The following is a 17,729-nucleotide window of genomic DNA, read 5'->3' on the forward strand; positions in this document are numbered from 1 at the left end:
AAAAAAAAAAAAAAAAAAAAAAAAGTTTTGTTGGGTATAGTAGCCTGGGCTAGCAACTGGTTCCTTAGAGTCTGCAGGACATCTGTCCAGGCCCTTCTGGCATTTAGCGTCTGTATTGAGGAGAAGTGGGTATAATTCTCATAGGTCTGTCTTTATATGTTACTTGTTCTTTTCCCCTTGTGGCTCTTAATATGGTTTCTTTGTCTTTATGTTTAGCATTTTGATTATTATGTGGTGAGCAGACTTTCTTTTCTGGTCCATCTATTTGGTGTTTCTGTATACTTCTTGTATCTTTATAGGAGGCATCTCCTTAGGTTAGCAAAATTTGCTATGATTTTGTTGAAAATATTTTCTGGGCCTTTACACTGGGTTTCTTCTCTTTCCTCTATTCCTATTATTCTTAGGCTTGGTCTTTTTATAGTGTCCTAGATTTCCTGGATGTCTTGTTTTAGGAATTTTTTAAAATTTAACATTTTCTTTGACCGATGTATCTGTTTCTCCTATTGTATCTTTAGTGCCTGAGGTCTTCTGTCTCTTATATTCTATTGGTGATGCTTGTGTCTGTAGTTCCATGTTCACTTACCTAGACTTTCTATCTCCAGAGTTCCCTCCCTTTGTGTTTTCAGGTCTTGAGCACTTGATACCTGCTTGTTTCCCTGGCTTTCTGTACTGGGTTAACTCATTGCCTCTCTAAGGCCGCTGTCATCTTCATAACGTTGGTTTTAAGATCTTTTTCCTGTGCTTCAGCCGTGTTGGAGTTTTTGGATTCTGTCATCTCTCTGGTCTTCTGCCCTGTGTGACCTGTGATTGAACACGGAGTCTCTGCCCACGTTGAGAACTGGAACTTCTGGTGGCTGGCTTGGTCTCTTGCCCGAGTCAGGTGCAGGAATTCTGGCGTGGTGTGTGACTTCTGGTCCAAGAGGGAGTTGTCTTCCTTCAGAGCTGGTGTGGCCTGTGGTTGGGAAGCCCATGTCCTTTATTTAATACTAATTTTTGTTGTTTTCATCTATATATGAGTTTGTCTTGTATGTATGCTCCATGTGCGCTGATGCCTGCAGAGGCCAGAAGAGGGCATCATGTCTCCTGAAGCTGGTATTGTGGTGGTTGTGAATGTCTGGTGTGGGTGATAGGCACTGAACTCCAGTCCTCTGGAGGAGCAGGAAATGCTCTTAATCCTTGAGTGTCTTCACCCCTCCATTTTTTTTTTTATCATTATAAAAAAGTTTATGTGGTGGGTGTTTTGTCTGCGTGTATGCTGAACATCACTGCCTGGTGCCTGAGGGCTCTTCTGGAACTGGAGTTAGACAGTTGTGATCTGCCACGTGGATGCTGGGAATTGAATTCTGGTCCTCAGGAAGAGCAGTGGATGTTCTTATGGCACCTCTCTAGTTCCCAAAGGGGGTAGAAAATAACACCTGCAGCAATGTACTGGCTGGTTTTGTGTGTCAGTTTGACACAGGCTGGAGTTACCACAGAGAAAGGAGCTTCAGTTGAGGATGTGCCTCCATGAGACCCAGCTGTGAGGCATTTTCTCAATCAGTGATGGGGGGGGGGGGAGGGCTTGTGGGTGGGACTGTCTCTGGGCTGGTAGTTTTGGGTTTTATAAGAGAGCAGGCTGAGCAAGCCAGGGGAAGCAAGCCAGTAAGGAACATCCCTTCATGGTCTCTGCATCAGCTCCTGCTTACTGCCCTGCTTGAGTTCCAGTCCTTCGGTGATGAACAGCAGTATGGAAGTGTAAGCAGAATAAACCCTTTCCTCCCCAAATTGCTTCTTGGTCATGATGTTTCGAGGGGAATAGAAACCCTGACTAAGACAAGCAACTATAATAATGTGTCCTGGATCATTCTAGATATTGGTAATTTGTGTCTTCCTTGCTTCATTTTAGAATTTTGTTTGGTTGGGCAAGGTCTTGCCATGTAGCCAGGCTGGCCTGGAACTTGTGATCCTGCCATAGCCCGTCAAGTACTACCACCACCACCACCACCACCACACCCAGCTGCTTTCCCTTTTTCTTGGCTAGTTTGGTTAGGTTTTTTTGGTGTGACTGATTTTTCTTCAGAGCAGCTTTGGCTCCATTGCATTTCTCCGTGTTTCCTGTTTGAGATTGGTTTCTGCTCTCACCTCATTGCTTCTGTCCTCATGGGGCTTGCCTTGAGTTAAATGCACTCAAGTTTAGGGTGGGAATGAGCTAAGGTCATTAACTGAAAACGTTTAGCACCAGGTATTGATTGTATCCATTCCTGCCACCCTAGTACTTGGTAGCCTGAGGCAGGAGGATCACAAATTTGAGGTTAGCCTAGGCTAGATGATGAGATCCTACCTCAAAAAGTAAATAAGAGGAGCAGGTTAATACCGTAACTCTCTCTTAATTGCTTTAGTTGCTCTTTCTTAGATATTCTCATTGTTATTTAATTCCTTGCTGGGAGCTGTTTTAAGGATCCAATCAAGACCCTAAGCGTGCTGAGAATTCTTTGGTTCAGTTAGTGTTTTGTTGCAGTGGTAAATGCTTGAGAGAAACATGTCAAAAGAGGATGTATTGTGTGGCTCCTGGTTTCAGTAAACGGCCCCTTGATCCCATGTTTTTAAATCTAAGGTGACATTGAACATCACAGTGGGACATAGTTGAACATCACGGTGTGTTATAGTCTGCTTATCTCCTCTCACTTCTTGGCAACCAGGAAGCAGGAAGACAGGAAGGGCTGGAGACCGCTTTTATCTCCTGGGTCATGCCTTGGCAACCTGCTTCCTCTATGTCCCACCTCTCATTTTCCACTAAGGCTACCATAAAAGTCCATTGGGGATTAATCTATGAATGAAGGGGGAGCCCTCCTGATTCAGTCAGTGACTGAATGTGGGGCAGGGGTGAGGGAAGAACCTGGGGGCTAAGCCTTTGCTTCCTGAGCCTTTCAGGGGTCACCTCATAGCCAGACCTTGACAGCTGTACTACAAGCCCTTAGCATTTTTCCTTTTTTTTTTTTCCTTGTAATTTCCATCTTTGCCGAAGTTCCTTATTCATTCATATTTGCCATTAAAGACTAGTGTGGGGATCTTAGTTGCTTTAAATTGCTGATAGCAGCCTCAGGAATTGGGGTTCTGGGTTCTCTCTTTTTCTCTTGATGATAGGCTGGGTTTTTTGTTTGTTTGTTTGTTTTTTTGACAGGGTTTCTCTGTGTAGCCCTGGCTGTCCTGGAACTCATTCTGTAGACCAGGCTGGCCTCAATCAAACTCACAAAGATCTGCCTGCCTTGGCCTCCTCAGCATGTACCACTGCCACCTGGCAGATGGGATGTCTTATTCTTGCCTTTTTGTGTGTGTATCTCATCATGTTTGGTTGAAGGCAGGTATTGCCAGCATGCTTTTTTCTGAAGAGGGGGTAGTAGTTTTTCAGGGGTGTGTAGTAGTCTGAACAGACCATTCGGGTATCAAGCAGGTCAGATCCATAATAACAAGGTTCCTTTTCTTTTCTTCCAGCTGTGCCTTTGTGCTTCTGTGCCTTCACCCCAGAAAATGATGGGGTCCCAGGTGAGTTGTCTGCATAGTACTCATTTGGTTTTTTTCACTCTTGGAATGTTATATTTATAGAAAATGAACTAGAAAGCATAATGAGTTAGGTCAGGGCTAGAAAGCCAGCTCAGTGGATGAAAGCCCTTGCTGTACCTTAATGTGGATCATAGTGGGGTTTGCCCCACACCAGTGCTATGAAGGGCAGAGACAGGAGGATTGCTGAAGCTTTCTAGAGTCTTAACTCCATGGTCAGTGAGAACCCCATCTGCCCTTGACATTCTGGGGGAGTACCTCATGTTTTAAGGGGCGGCAGAGGCTCTTGAGGGACATTGTTTTAGTATCTCTACCTTAGATAATCACTGATAATTGCTGTTACATTATATAATAAAGAAAATAAGGAAAGAAACAAAAACACATTCTTAACAAAATATGGCAGAAACACTCAAGTCAATCAAAATCTCTTCTGTCATGGTCATGGTGGCCTTAGCTGGTATTAGCACTGTTTTCCTCCACCCTCAGCCAGCAGGCCGCGGCTCTCTTCCTGGAGGAGGGACTCATGCTTTCGTTCCTGAGGGGAATGTTCCCTTTGTCATCCTGCCTGCGTTAGGTTGGGGTAGTTCCCCACTGACTTTCATCACAGGACATGGTAGCAACAAGGGAGGCCCTAAAGGACCTCCTACACTCCAGATAAAATCTTTCTTACCTCCACTGTGGAGGAGCACTCCAATTTCCTCTTGGTAATCTGGATTAGTCACCTCTCTTAACACTTCTTTCATAGTCTGCTGGCTTCGGGGCATCAGAAGCCTTAAGGAGGAAGTCTGCGCTTCAGTCGAGTGATATTTGTTGTGTTTCATTGCTAGAGAACTTCCCCTAACTGGAACCAAAACTTCTACACCAGCAGAACTTAAGGTCAGAGGAACAGGAAGCAAAAAGATTCCTAGTGGGTCACTGGGGTGACAGTAAGTGGAACTATTCCATTTTCCACTCCTTGATTCCTGGACCTATGGATCTTGGCTTTGGGAAAAAACATAGCATATATTGGACACTGATTCAAAGACAGAATCAGACACTGATTCAAAGCATACACTGTCTTCAGGAGAGCCCTGCCCTAGCCCTCCATGCTGCTGCCACCTAATTGGCACTATAACTGTGTCTTCAAAGGCCATTCCATCTTTCTATCAGGTCAGCTGCTTCAGGATGGTGGGGAACATGTTAAGACCAGTGGATTCCAAGTCATGGGCCCATTGTCACGCTTCTTTGGCTGTGAAGTGAGTTCCTTAGAAACAATACCGTGTGGAATACCACGATGGTGGATAAGGCATTCTGTAAGTCCACAGATGGTGGTTTTGGCAAAAGCCTTATGTGCAGGAAAGGGTACATCTATAACCAGAATAAGTATCTATTCAAAGCATTGTCCTTTTCACAGAGGAAATGGTTCAGTGTAGTCAGTCTGTCACTAGGTCACTGGCTGGTCACCCCAGGTAATTGTACCATATCTTGGGCTCCATATATTGGTCTCTGCTGTTGGCTGTGCTCAGCAGCAGCTGTAGCCAGGTCAGCCTTGATGAGTGAAGTCCGTGGTGAGGTATGCACCATAGCCACTTTGTTCATGTGCCCTTAGGGAATGACAGGGTTGGCTGGGGAAAGAGGCTGACTGTCCACCGCACAGGTCATCCTATCTGCTTGGTTACTGAATGCCTCCTCTGCTGAAGTCACCTTTTGATGGGCATTTACATAGAACACAAAAATCTTCACGCCCTTTACCCATTTGTAGAGGTCAATCCACATTCTTCTTCCCCATTGTTTTTTCTCACCATCTCTTCAACCATGCTCTTTCCAAGTCCCTGACCATCCAGCCAATCCATTGGATACACCCCATGAATCAGTGAACATGGCCATTTTTCGTCCAAACAAAATTTATGATGACGTGTACTGCCTGAAGTTGTGCCTACTGTGACAATTTGCCTTCACTGGTGTCTTTCAGGGTTGTCCCAGAAGGGTTGTAATGCTGCAGCTGTCCACTTCTGGGTGGTGCCTGCATAAGGTGCAGATCCATCAGTAAACCAGGCCCTAGTCTTCTCTTCATCAGTCAACCAATCACAGGGCACACGACATGAAACTATAGGTGCATGCCTGGCAGTAGATAGTATTGTAATGAGTAGAAACCATAGACATTTGGAGAACTTCATGTACCTTGTTTGTGCCTTCAGGACCTGCTCAGGCCTGATCGTGTATAAACCACTTCCATTTGATAGTGGATTGCTACTGTGTCTGCCCTACTATGGCATGGTGGGTCAGATAACACCCAGCTCATGATAGACAGCAGCTCAGGGCTCATGGTAACTTGGTATCCCTTTGTCAGATGTTCAGTTTTCACTAAGGCCAATTGCAGACCAACAGCTGTCTCTCATTATTGCAGATAATGATAGGTAGAGCCTTGCTCCAAAATCCCAAAGGTTTCTTCTGTGATTCACCTACAGGGGCCTGCCAGAGGCTCCAAACAGCATCCCTGTCTGCCACTGACAACTCATATACCATCAGGTCTGCTGGGTCATATGGTCCAAGCATATGGTAGGGCAGCCTGGAACGGTTGAAGAGCCTTCTGTTCCAGGCCCCACACAAAGCTAGCAGCTTTCTGAGTTACCTGATATATGAGTGGGAGTAATCACCCAAGTGAGGAATGTGCTGTCTACAGGATCCAAATAGACCCTCTAAGCACTGTGCTGCCTTCTTGGTGGTGGGAGGGGCCGCTGCAGTAATGCATCCCTCACCTTAGAACCAATGTCTCTGCCTGCCTCGCACCACTAGACTCTCAAGAATTTCACTGAGCACACGCCTTTAATCCCAGCACTTGGGAGGCAGAGGCAGGTGGATTTCTTAGTTTGAGGCCAGCCTGGTCTACAGAGTGAGTTCCAGGACAGCCAGGGCTACACAGAGAAATTCTGTCTCAAAAACAAACAAGAATTTCACTGAGGCAGAAGGCCCTTGAATTATAGTTGGATTTATTTTCCATCTCCGACCAACAAGTCTGAAGTGGTTGCTACCTTCCGTTCACTCTGTCTAATCAGCATGTCATCAATATGGTGAACTGATATTTTGTGAAGTTGATGATCAAGATCCAATTGAAAGCTTCAGGCAGGCATGGTGGCACATCTAATCTCCGTGCTTTGGAGGCAGCTGGGTGTGAGTTTGAGGCCAGCCTGGTTTCCAGAGCAATTTGCAGGACAGTCAGGCTGTACAGAGAAACCTCTGACTCAGGTGCTGGAAATTCAGCTGAAAAGAAATTGGTTTTGGTGGTCTTATGGACAGGTACTAGGAAAAAAGGGCATTTAATAGATGAATAATTGCAAACCGTGTGCTAGGAGATGTGTTAATCTGCTCAGGGACACCACCCCTGCCTGCATCCTTCAAGTCCTTAATGGTGGCACTCATTTCTGCAGTTCCTCCAGGATGTGCTACTGTTTTTGATTTACTGTTTTCCCTGCCCAAGGCAACTCTAAAGGCTTCCAGTTAGCCTTTCCAACCGTAATAGGTCTCACTCCACAGGTCAGGGAACCAGTGTGAGAATTCTGCCAACTTCTAAGTATATGTACCCCAGTTATACATTCTGGGACTGGGGAAATAACCAGAGGATGAGTTTGGGGACCCAGTTGGACTTCAACCAGAACTCCATGAATCATCTGACCTCCATAAGCTCCTACTTTAATTGGAGGACAACAATGTTTTTGGGGTTCCCGGAATCAGCAAGAATCAGTATCCACCAATAGACCCAGATAATCCGATTGCTTCCTTTCCCACCACTGTACAGTTCCCCTTGTAAAAGGCCATAGGTCCCTCTGGGGAACGACTGGAGAAAGGCTAAGAGTAACATTTTTAGGCATTTTATTAAGGTCCTTCATCCATGGACTTCTGGGTCTGCAAACTGGCTCAAGTATGGGAATCAGTTCACGGCAGAGATCCCCTTTTGGCATGATCCAGTGTAGCCTTTCTTTCATTTGTTAAGAGATTTTCCATTTGTACAGCTGATTTAAAAAAAAAAAATGCAGTAGGCTTCTTACCATTTCATGCCAGAAGTACCATGGTTGATTATCTAGCACCAAAGGTCCATGAGAGTTATGCCATTATCAAATTCACCACAGATTAGACCATTATGGACATTGCTATGTCTGTGCTTCCCATTATAACTAAAATCACCTTGTCTTTGGTGACTCAGTGCTGCCACCTGCTGCTTCTGCTTGGGGGCCTGATTAGACTCAGGCCTGGTCAACTTGCATTCAATTCATCCAACTGAGCAGCAACATCCCCAACCCTAAGGCCTGGCACAAGGAAAGGGGCAACAACAAAGTTTATCAAATGTGCTGGTGCCCCTTTTACCATTTTGCACCTTCTAGGATTAGTGAAGGGCATTCGTGATTAACTGAGTTACAATAATGCGTTATGTCACGCAAAAAAAAGTAAAAGCACGTCCCCTTGGAGTTATGTAGCAAGAGTGAGTGCAGGTGGGAATTCTCTCTGCCTGCCTGAAGACTGCCTTGGGAATCTTGTCTGTCTGTCCCTCTGTGTGTGTGTTATGTAAGTAGAGTCTGTATGTGCAGTATGTGTCTTATGTGTGGGAGTGGTCTGTCCCTAGCAAAGGGTTTGCTCTGTCTCTATTGGGCAGCCCAGAAAGCACTACATGGCCGTGGGGTACTTTACTGAAATCTAAGTTTTACAAGGGATTCAGTCCTTGAATTCAGCTGATTCCAGCTGACAGCACATTAACTAGAGATTTATTTAACATTATGGTGGGTTTTAGGAAGTATTTGCTGCTTTCGGCAGATGGTGCACATGCATTGCCCGGGGTCAGGGGCATTTAAAATACCTAAGATTAGGGCTATGATTAGCTCAGGTTGTAAAAGTTGATGACTTAGTACACCCAAGGCATCTAATGTTTGTTATTCCATTGTTCTCTTAAAGGCAGGCTAAATAAAGTTGGAGGGTACAGTAACACGGACAGTCTTAAAATATATTAGCTGTGAAGATCCAGTCTCTTAGAATGTAAGATATTCTCAGAATATTGCATTGCCATGTGTCTGTGCACCACATATGCACCTGGTGTATTGGAGCCCAGAAGAGGGTATCTGACCCCCTGGGACTGGGGTTACAGTGGTCAGTTGCCAAGTGGTTCTGAGAATCCACTGGGGTCCTGTGAAAGAGTAGCCAGTGCTCTTAACCACTGAACCATCTCTCAGCTCTGTCAGATAAGTGTTTTTCAAAGATGTTCTTAGTCTGTCCTGTACTTGGGGGGGGGGGTTGATTACTCAGGGGGTTAACTTTGGTTTTGTTTTTTGGGTTTGTTTGTATGTTTGTTTCTAGATAGCCCTGGCTATCATGGAATTCTCTACTCTCATAGACCAGGCTGGCCTTGAACTCAAGATCCTCCTACCTCTGCCTCTCTTGTGCTGGGATTAAAGACATGCACCACCACCTGGCTGGGTTTGTTTTGTTTAGTATTATTGTGGAGGTGAGGGGGAGAGAATCCTGCTGTATAGCTGGTGTTGACATGGAAACTATGTAGTTGGGGCTTGCCTTGAAATCATGGTACTACCTCCGCTTCTCAAGTTCTGGGATTATAGGTGTGCACCAGCAGAGTAAATGACATCTTTTGGATTTATTAGAGCATAAAACTCTGTCATTCTCATCAATGTTGTAAGGGGCATGGTGTCCACACCCTCAGCCCAGCAGCTCAGGAGGCAGAGGCAGGCAGCCTCTGTAAATTCAGCTCCAGGTACTGCTACATAAATAAGGAGACGGTCTTAAAACCCGTTTTGTGTGTGCTGCTACAGCATCTGAGCTTTGGCTTTCAGGAGTTGGTTCTTCCATCATCATCAAGGCCTTGCATCCTCGAGGCCTTGGGCTTGACCCCTAGTACCCCCACCCCAAACCCAGAAAAGAAACAGTATGTAGTGTGAGCGCTTGTGCATACCTGGGTTAAGAAGTGAGCTGCCAGCTCCCTGCGATGCCAGCTCAGTTGAGCCCTTCTTGGGGAGTTGGGTTTTTCTTAAGTTACATTTTAACCGTCTCATTGGCCCTTTGTATTCAGATTGCATTAGCTGGTGGCAGTATAAGGGGTAGTCTTACTGGCAGACAGCAATACTTACCTAAGCCGTGGCTCATAGTCTAGTTGTAGCTTTCCCGAATGCTCACAGAGCCCTCACTTAGAAACTCACTGGCAAGGTCATGAGCAGGATAGGAAGCACAGGGCTCAATGCTTCTGGTGTGTCGGGCTGGGTCAAAGTGTGCATCTAGTGCTCAGTGTTTGACAGCACTGATTGATGGAGCAGATGCTCTCTATCTTCTGCTTCTGGCTCTACCACTTGACTCCCAGCTCTCGGGAGTTGGTTAAAAGCAGGCAGATCAGTTAGATGGATGGAGTATCCTTACCTGACCCAAGGCATCTTGGTGTGGGAGGAGGAGAGAAATGTCCTTAGCACGTGTCCAGGACAGACCAGAGCAAGTACATGTAAGAATCCGCACATAGAGCCGGGCGGTGGTGGCGCACGCCTTTAATCCCAGCACTTGGGAGGCAGAAGCAGGCAGATTTCTGAGTTTGAGGCCAGCCTGGTCTACAAAGTGAGTTCCAGGATCAGCCAGGACTATACAGAGAAACCTTGTCTTGAAAAACCAAAAAAAAAAAAAAAAAAAAGAATCCGCACATAGGCTGAGTTAAAATCTGGTGCAGTGGCATCGAAGATCTTGATGCTAGGCCTTAAAATGCCTGCTTTCAAATTCCTCCCAACCATACTAGACCAGCCTGGTGTCACTAGAGTAGCTGCTGTTTTGCAAACTCTCCCTGGACACTTCCCTTGGCTCTCCTTTTTTGAATTATTGTTTTATTGCTGCTTTTTCCTTGTTTTTTTAAGACTGGGTCATTTGATGGCAGTGGTTCTCAACCTGTGGGTCTCAACCCCTTTTGTGGGTCCCACAACAGGTACTTAGATTTTATACCAGTAGCAAAATTACAGTTGTGACATAGCAACAAAATAATTATGGTTTGGGATCACCACAACATTTTCCTTTGTCATTTGATGTAGGCCTCTGCATCAGTGTGGATTTGTCTCTTTCTAGCTTTTAGTTTTGATCCCTGACTAGATTGAAATTTGTTATGTAGACCAGACTGGCCTCAAACTCAGCTAGATCCCCCTGCCTTTACCTCCCAAGTGCTGGGATTCAAGGTGTGTACTACCACACCTGTCCTAAGTAATGTCCTCACCGTTGAGAGCTTCGACAAGCAGCACAGTTGGGACTGTGAACATGGCCAGAGTAACTTTCCCTGTGTCCTTTCCATCTCCCAAAGCTAATCACTTTCGAAGGAAATGTGTCATTTCAGGGATCCGTTTCATTCACTGATGTAACTGTGGACTTCACCCAGGAGGAGTGGGAGCAACTGGACCCCTCGCAGAGGATTCTGTACATGGATGTAATGCTGGAGAACTACAGCAACTTACTTTCAGTGGGTAAGGACAGCTTTGGGGACGATAGGAGTTGTAGACAGTGTAGTTAGAATGGTCAGTTCAGAATTCTCCAAGGGAGCTACAGGAGGAAAATGGCAGATGTGATATCTGAGGCTTTGAACAGTTTGAGTACATTTGAGGTTTACAGGATTTTGTTTGTTTTTAAGGCAGGATCTCATTTATGTGGCCCTAGCTGGTCTTGAACTCAGAGATCATTGGCCTCTAACCCTCCTGCCCCAGTGCTGCGCAAAAGATGCACGCTGTGGAAGGATTCATCTGGCCCAGCCTAGCCTGGAACTCTGTATGTAAGCCGAGTGTAGGGTTCCCGGTCCTCCCAACTGGACTCCCAAGCAATCACAGACATGCACTGCTATTCCTGGTTTTATGTGGTGCTGGGGACGGAGCCCAGGGCATTTTAGGTATGGTAGCTAAGCACTTTGCTAACAGAGCTACATTTCCAGCCTCCTTTGGAACTTTCTTTTCTTTTCTTTTCTTTCCTTTTCTTTTCTTTTCTTTCTTTCAAAGATTTATTTGTATGTATGTATGTACACTGTAGTTGTCTTCAGACACACCAGAAGAGGGCGTCAGATCCCATTACAGATGGTTGTGAGTCACCATGTGGTTGCTGGGAATAGAACTCAGACCCTCTGGAAGAGCAGTCAGTGCTCTTAACTGCTGAGCCATCTCTTCAGCCCTGGAACTATTTTTCAATTCCAAAAACCTTTAGAGATGACTAAGAGCTCAGGATGGCCTGTATTTTTGATCCCTGGCACACTTCCAGATACTCATCTCTCCAGATTTATCAGTGCTTGCCTAACACATTAGTACTGGGAGTTTTAGTATTATGTTCTCAGTTTACCAGAATGATGACCTTGTATTTAACCCGCAGGAATGGGCACAGAGTTTTCAATACAAAAATGACATGGTTTTAGACAGCAGCAGGATCCTAAGGAGTAGCTAGTATACATCAGGGCTTTTTTTTTTTTTTTTTTTTTTTTGGGTTTTTCGAGACAGGGTTTCTCTGTGTAGCCCTGGCTGTCCTGGAACTCACTTTGTAGACCAGGCTGACCTCGAACTCAGAAATCCGCCTGCCTCTGCCTCCCGAGTGCTGGGATTAAAGGTGTGCGCCACCACGCCCGGCACATCAGGGCTTTTAAAGGTCTAGACCAAGGCAGAGTACAAACTCTTAAATCTGCTCAGGTAAAGTAGGGCCACAGTAGAAGGATAAAAATGCAGCCATGCTCAGCAGCCTTGGTGTAAGAAAAGCTGTAAACCCAGCATACGATTGTGTCATAAGGACAGACTTTCCATTTTCAATACAGTGAACTCGGGGATCGTTATTGTTGGTATGTGAGACAGTCTCTCTACATAGTGTTGGCTGTCCTGGAACTCACTGTGTAGATCTCAAACTCACAGAGATCTGCCTGTGTTTCTTTCCCAAGTCTGGAATTAAAGGTGTGTGCCACCCTGCCTAGCTAACTCAAAGATCTTGCTGTCTACTTGAGAGGTGTCTTCAGAGACTTGAACACCACATGAGAAAAGGAAAGGTTTTGAGTTATTTGGGGGCTAGTGAGATGGCACAATGGATAAAGGGCCCTTGCCATAAAAAACATCATGACTTGAGTAGAACCCCAGAACCCATGGAAAAGTCAGAGAGAGACCTGACTCTGTAGAGTCTTCTGATCTCTCTTCTCTCCCCATGTTTTGTTTCTTTTTGGAGACAGAGTCTGGCTGTGTATCCCTGACTGGCCTGGACTCACTGTGTAGACCGTGCTAGCCTCAAACTTGTAGAGATCCACCTGCCTGGATTAAAGTTGTGCTGGGATTACAGGTGTGGACCGTAATGCCTGCCCGTTATTGTTTTAAGTTATTTTGATGTAAGAGGTGTGGTTCAGTTGGTAGAATGCTTGCCTAGCATACACGAAGTCCTAGACTGGATTGATTCCTTAGCAGACCCTGAATCAAAAAGATTTAAAAGTCAGAACTGGAGAGGTGGCTCCGTGGTTAAGTGTACTTACTGCAGCTGGGAAGTGGTGGCAGGTCTCTGTGAGGTTGAGGCTTCCATGGTCTACAGAGTGAGTTCCAGGACAGCCAAAGCTATAGAGAATCCAGAAGAAAAATCAAAAAAGAGTGCTTACTTGCTGCTCTTCTAGAGGACCTGGGTTCAGTTTCCAGCGCCCATATCATGGTTCACAGCCACCTGTAACTTCAGTTCCAGGGAATCTGGCACCTTCTCCCTAGCCTCTGTGGGTGTTAGGCACACATGGTGCACAGCCATACATATAGACAAATGAAATACCCACATATATTGAAAAAAAAGTTATTTGGGGGTCAGTAGTTAAATGTCTGTAATAAAGAGTATTGCTGGGAATTTTAGGCCAGCCTGGTCTACATACTGAAACCCAGTCTCAAAAGGGGGAAGAATAGGCTAGGCATGGTGGCGCACGCCTTTAATCCCAGCACTCGGGAGGCAGAGGCAGGTGAATTTCTGAGTTCAAGGTCACCCTGGTCTACAAAGTGAGTTCCAGGACAGCCAGGGCTACACAGAGAAACCCTGTCTCAAAAAAAAACAAAAAAAAAAAGGGGGGGGGAATAATGGAGATGCACAGAGAAGACGGACACCAGGGTCACTGTTAGATAGGATGAAGTGTCAGTCCCTATCCTCTGTCCTCCCCAGGCCTGGTCACTCAGTGTTGCCTACAGTTTTCTTGGTTTCTAGGCTAGCTGTTTGTTGTCCTTAAGAGTACTGGATAATCTTCATCCCTGAAACCACTAGTTTTCTTATGTCAGCTTACACTCAAGTTTATTTTTGATTGTGACCCCAGGGATGAAGAGACAGGATCTCTCTGTGTAGTCCAGACTGGGTTTAAACTTAGGCGTCCTGAGTGTTAGGATTATAGGCATGAGCTGGAAGCTTTCACCTTTGTTTGTTTTTTTTGTTTTGTTTTTTTTTGGGGGGGGGTGGGTTGTTGCCCAGTTTTTTGTTTCATTGGTTAGTTTTTTCCAGACAGGGTTTCACTGTGAAGCCCTGACTGACTGTTCTGGAACATGATGTGAAGACCAGGCTGGCCTTGAACTCAGAGAGATCTGCCTGCCTCTGCCTCCTGAGTCCTGGGATTAAAGGTGTGCACCACCACTACCCAGCTTTTTTTTGCCCACTTTAAGGTCATTTTGTCCTCGGGAAACACACACAGCAGAGCTTAAGAGAAGAGGAAGGCTCACAGTAGGGGTTTTTGTGGTGGGCACACTTGTGGGGATTTCCCACTCTAACAGAGAGAGCTTAAGAACCTTTCATTGTGCTTTGTCCTAGAAGTGTGGAAGGCTGATGACGAGGTGGAGAAGGACCCCAGAGACCTGCAGAGGCAGGCGGGGTCACTTACAGCCATCAAGAGCCAACCACCAACTGAAGAAAGAGGCAGCCTTTCTGGAAAAACATTAACTCTGAACACAGACTTTGTTTCACTAAGACAAGTTCCCTATAAGTATGATTTATATGAAAAAACTTTGAAGTACAATTCAGACTTACTTAGCAGTAGAAGCTGTGTAAGGAAGAAAGGAAATGGGTGTGGTGGATTTGGGGAACCACTTCTGTACCTGAAGCAAGAGAAACCCCACGCTGGACTGGAATACTCAGAATATAATGGAAATGGAAGGGCTCTCAGCCATAAGGATGCCATCTTTAAACATCAGAAAATTAAGAGCTTGGTTCAGCCTTTTGTCTGTAACTACTGTGACAAGACCTTCTCCTTCAAGTCGCTGCTCGTTAGCCACAAGCGGATCCACACGGGCGAGAAGCCCTATGAGTGTGATGTGTGCCAGAAAACCTTCTCCCATAAGGCCAACCTCATCAAACATCAGAGAATTCATACCGGAGAGAAGCCCTTTGAATGTCCCGAGTGTGGGAAGGCCTTTACCCACCAGTCAAACCTCATCGTGCACCAGAGAGCGCACATGGAGAAGAAGCCATATGGATGCAGTGAGTGTGGGAAGACATTCGCTCAGAAGTTTGAACTGACCACACACCAGAGGATTCACACAGGAGAGCGGCCCTACGAGTGTAACGAATGCGCAAAAACCTTCTTTAAGAAATCAAACCTCATCATACATCAGAAGATTCACACAGGGGAGAAACGCTACGAGTGCAGCGAGTGCGGGAAGTCCTTCATCCAGAACTCGCAGCTCATCATCCACAGGAGGACTCACACTGGGGAGAAGCCCTACGAGTGCACCGAGTGTGGCAAGACCTTCAGCCAGAGGTCAACGCTGAGGCTGCACCTGAGAATCCACACGGGAGAGAAACCCTACGAGTGTGCGGAGTGTGGGAAAGCCTTCAGCAGGAAGTCTCGTCTCAGCGTCCACCAGAGGGTTCACATGGCATAGTCCTGAGGCTCAGGCAGACTGCTGCAGAAAACCTGTCAGGCCAGAATTCTTCAGTGAGGGGGGAAGCCCTCGTGAAGATGCTGAAGGAACTTGGGAAATACTATTGAGATGTAATCGATCTCAAAAACTTTAAAAAAAGATACCTAAGAATATTATACTGAGGGCTGGAGAGATGGCTCAGCGGTTAAGAGCATTTCCAGGGATCCTGAGTTCAATTCCCAACAACCACATGACGGCTCACAACCATCTGTAATGGGATCCGAGGCCACCTTCTGGTGTGTCTGAAGAGAGAGACAGTGTACTCATATAAAATAAATGATTTTTTTAAAAAAATTATACTGAAAGTTATAATATCCAGCTAAAGAGTACATATCCAAATATATGTATGTATCTCAGTACGTATATATCCAAATCAATTGTAAATAGACACACCCAGCTCTGTTTCCATGAGTGTTTTTGGCTTTTTGTGCTTCTGGGGATCAAATCTGGGGTCTTATCTGTGCCAGACAAGATGGATGCTTTCTTTAAAACCACTGATCTATATCTGCAGTCCTCAGTGCATTTTAAAAAATCTTGAATGACTTGAATATTCTAAGAGGAAATATGAAGCATATATAGACAGTACCTTAGAAATTTTTATGTAAGGATATACCACAAAAAAAACAAATTGTTTTAAATCTGTTTATGTAAGTTTAATTGCTACTGGAAATCTAAAATTCTCACCTATGATAATTGCATCACAGCAAACGGTTTCCAAACTCAACATCATGTGTGTCTCAGTATCTTTCCCACCCAGCGCATCCAAAGGAAAACCGTGACGGACCTTAAAGTAGCACGCAGCCCTTTTCTCTCTCCAGCTGGCCGCATCCGTGTCAGTGTGGCCATCACTATTGAGCTGCCTGGTCACTAAAGAGACTCTTTTGTTTTGTTTTTCGAGACAGGGTTTTTCTGTGTAGCCCTGGCTGTCCTGGAACTCACTCTGTAGACCAGGCTGGCCTCGAACTCAGAAATTCACCTGCCTCTGCCTCCTGAGTGCTGGGATTAAAGGCATGCACCACCACTGCCCGGCGCTTCATTGCTTTTTTAAAGGAGGTAATTCTGCCCTTGGAACCTGCCTCAGCATTAGCTGTCACCTTGTCTTTTTGTGTTCACAAGACTTGAGGCTCACAGTTCCATAGGGTTAGAGACCATGACTATTATCGGGGCTGCGTAGGGGGAGGATGGCTGCAGGCAGCCATGAGATGGAGTATTATTAGCCTAACGCTCACATCTTGAGACCCAAGCACAAGAGAATAAGCTAACTAGGTGTGGTGTGGGCTTTTGGAAGTTCAAAGCCCACCCCCAGTGACATGCCTCATCCTTACCAAACAGCTCCATCAACTGGAGACAAGTACTCAAACACATGAACTTATAAGAGCCGTTCTCATTCAAACCGCCACAATACATTAGACTTGAGTGGTCTCCATATAGTGGTGCACACCTTTAATCCCAACACGCGGGAGGCAAAGGCCGGCAGATCTAAGTCTGGTCTACATAGTAAAACCCTGTTTAAAAACAAACCATGTTTTTCCATAACTGAAAGATGGTGATTTGAAGCTCAGTTTCACATCACAAGTTCAGCTTTTTTTTTTTTTTAAATGATTTTTCGAGACAGGGTTTCTCTGTATAGTCCTGGCTGACCTAGAACTCACTCTGTAGGCTAGGCTGGCCTTGAACTCAGAAATCCACCTGCCTCTGCCTCCTGAGTGCTGGGATTAAAGGCATGTGCCACCACCACACCTGGCTTGGATTTTATTTTTTTTATTTATTTTATTTTTCTGGTTTTTCGAGACAGGATTTCTCTGTACAGCCCTGGCTGTCCTGGAACTCATTTTGTAGACCAGGCTGGACTTGAACTCAGAAATCCACCTGCCTCTGCCTCTGCTTCTGCCTCCCAAGTGCTGGGATTAAAGGGGTGTGCCACCACCGCCCGGCTGACATTTTCTTAATGTCTTGTTTCCGAAAGAGTCTCAGTCCACTGTGGGTGGCGCTCTCCCTAGGTGTGTCAAAGCTGTAGAAAGAGACGCAGCAAGCCAGAGGGAGAACAAGCCACTAGACTTGTAGTTTCTGCAGCTCTTCCTACCTCCAGGTTCCTGCATAAGCTCCTGCTCTGATTTCCCTCAATGGTAGGTTGTGAACAGGCAGTATAAGCGAGATAAACCTCAAGTGCATTTGGTTGTGGCATTTATCAAAACAGTGGAAAAAGAACATGTTGCCGGGCGTGGTGGCGCACGCCTTTAATCCCAGCACTTGGGAGGCAGAGGCAGGCGGATTTCTGAGTTCGAGGCCAGCCTGGTCTACAAAGTGAGTTCC

General features: G+C 45.7%; 1 protein-coding gene across 5 annotated transcripts in view; it reads left to right on the plus strand.

The window, feature by feature from the left end:
- Zfp1 (ZFP1 zinc finger protein) overlaps nt 1-16,140 on the plus strand; it is a 38,760-nt gene extending 22,620 nt beyond the window's left edge. Inside the window, exons 2-4 of one of the 5 annotated variants that reach the window (XM_029480636.1) lie at nt 3,472-3,522; nt 10,916-11,000; nt 14,308-16,140. In XM_029480636.1, the coding sequence (XP_029336496.1) occupies nt 3,508-3,522; nt 10,916-11,000; nt 14,308-15,377 (1,170 nt within the window). In that variant the 5' untranslated portion in view covers nt 3,472-3,507 and the 3' untranslated portion in view covers nt 15,378-16,140. Of the gene's footprint in view, nt 1-3,471; nt 3,523-10,856; nt 11,001-14,307 lie in introns of all 5 variants that reach the window. The other 4 variants (XM_029480638.1, XM_021170678.2, XM_029480639.1 and 1 more) reach the window with 4 other exon arrangements.
- The last annotated feature ends 1,589 nt before the right edge of the window (nt 16,141-17,729 follow it).

This window comes from Mus caroli, chromosome 8, assembly GCF_900094665.2.
Source record: "Mus caroli chromosome 8, CAROLI_EIJ_v1.1, whole genome shotgun sequence".
NCBI lineage: Eukaryota > Metazoa > Chordata > Mammalia > Rodentia > Muridae > Mus > Mus caroli.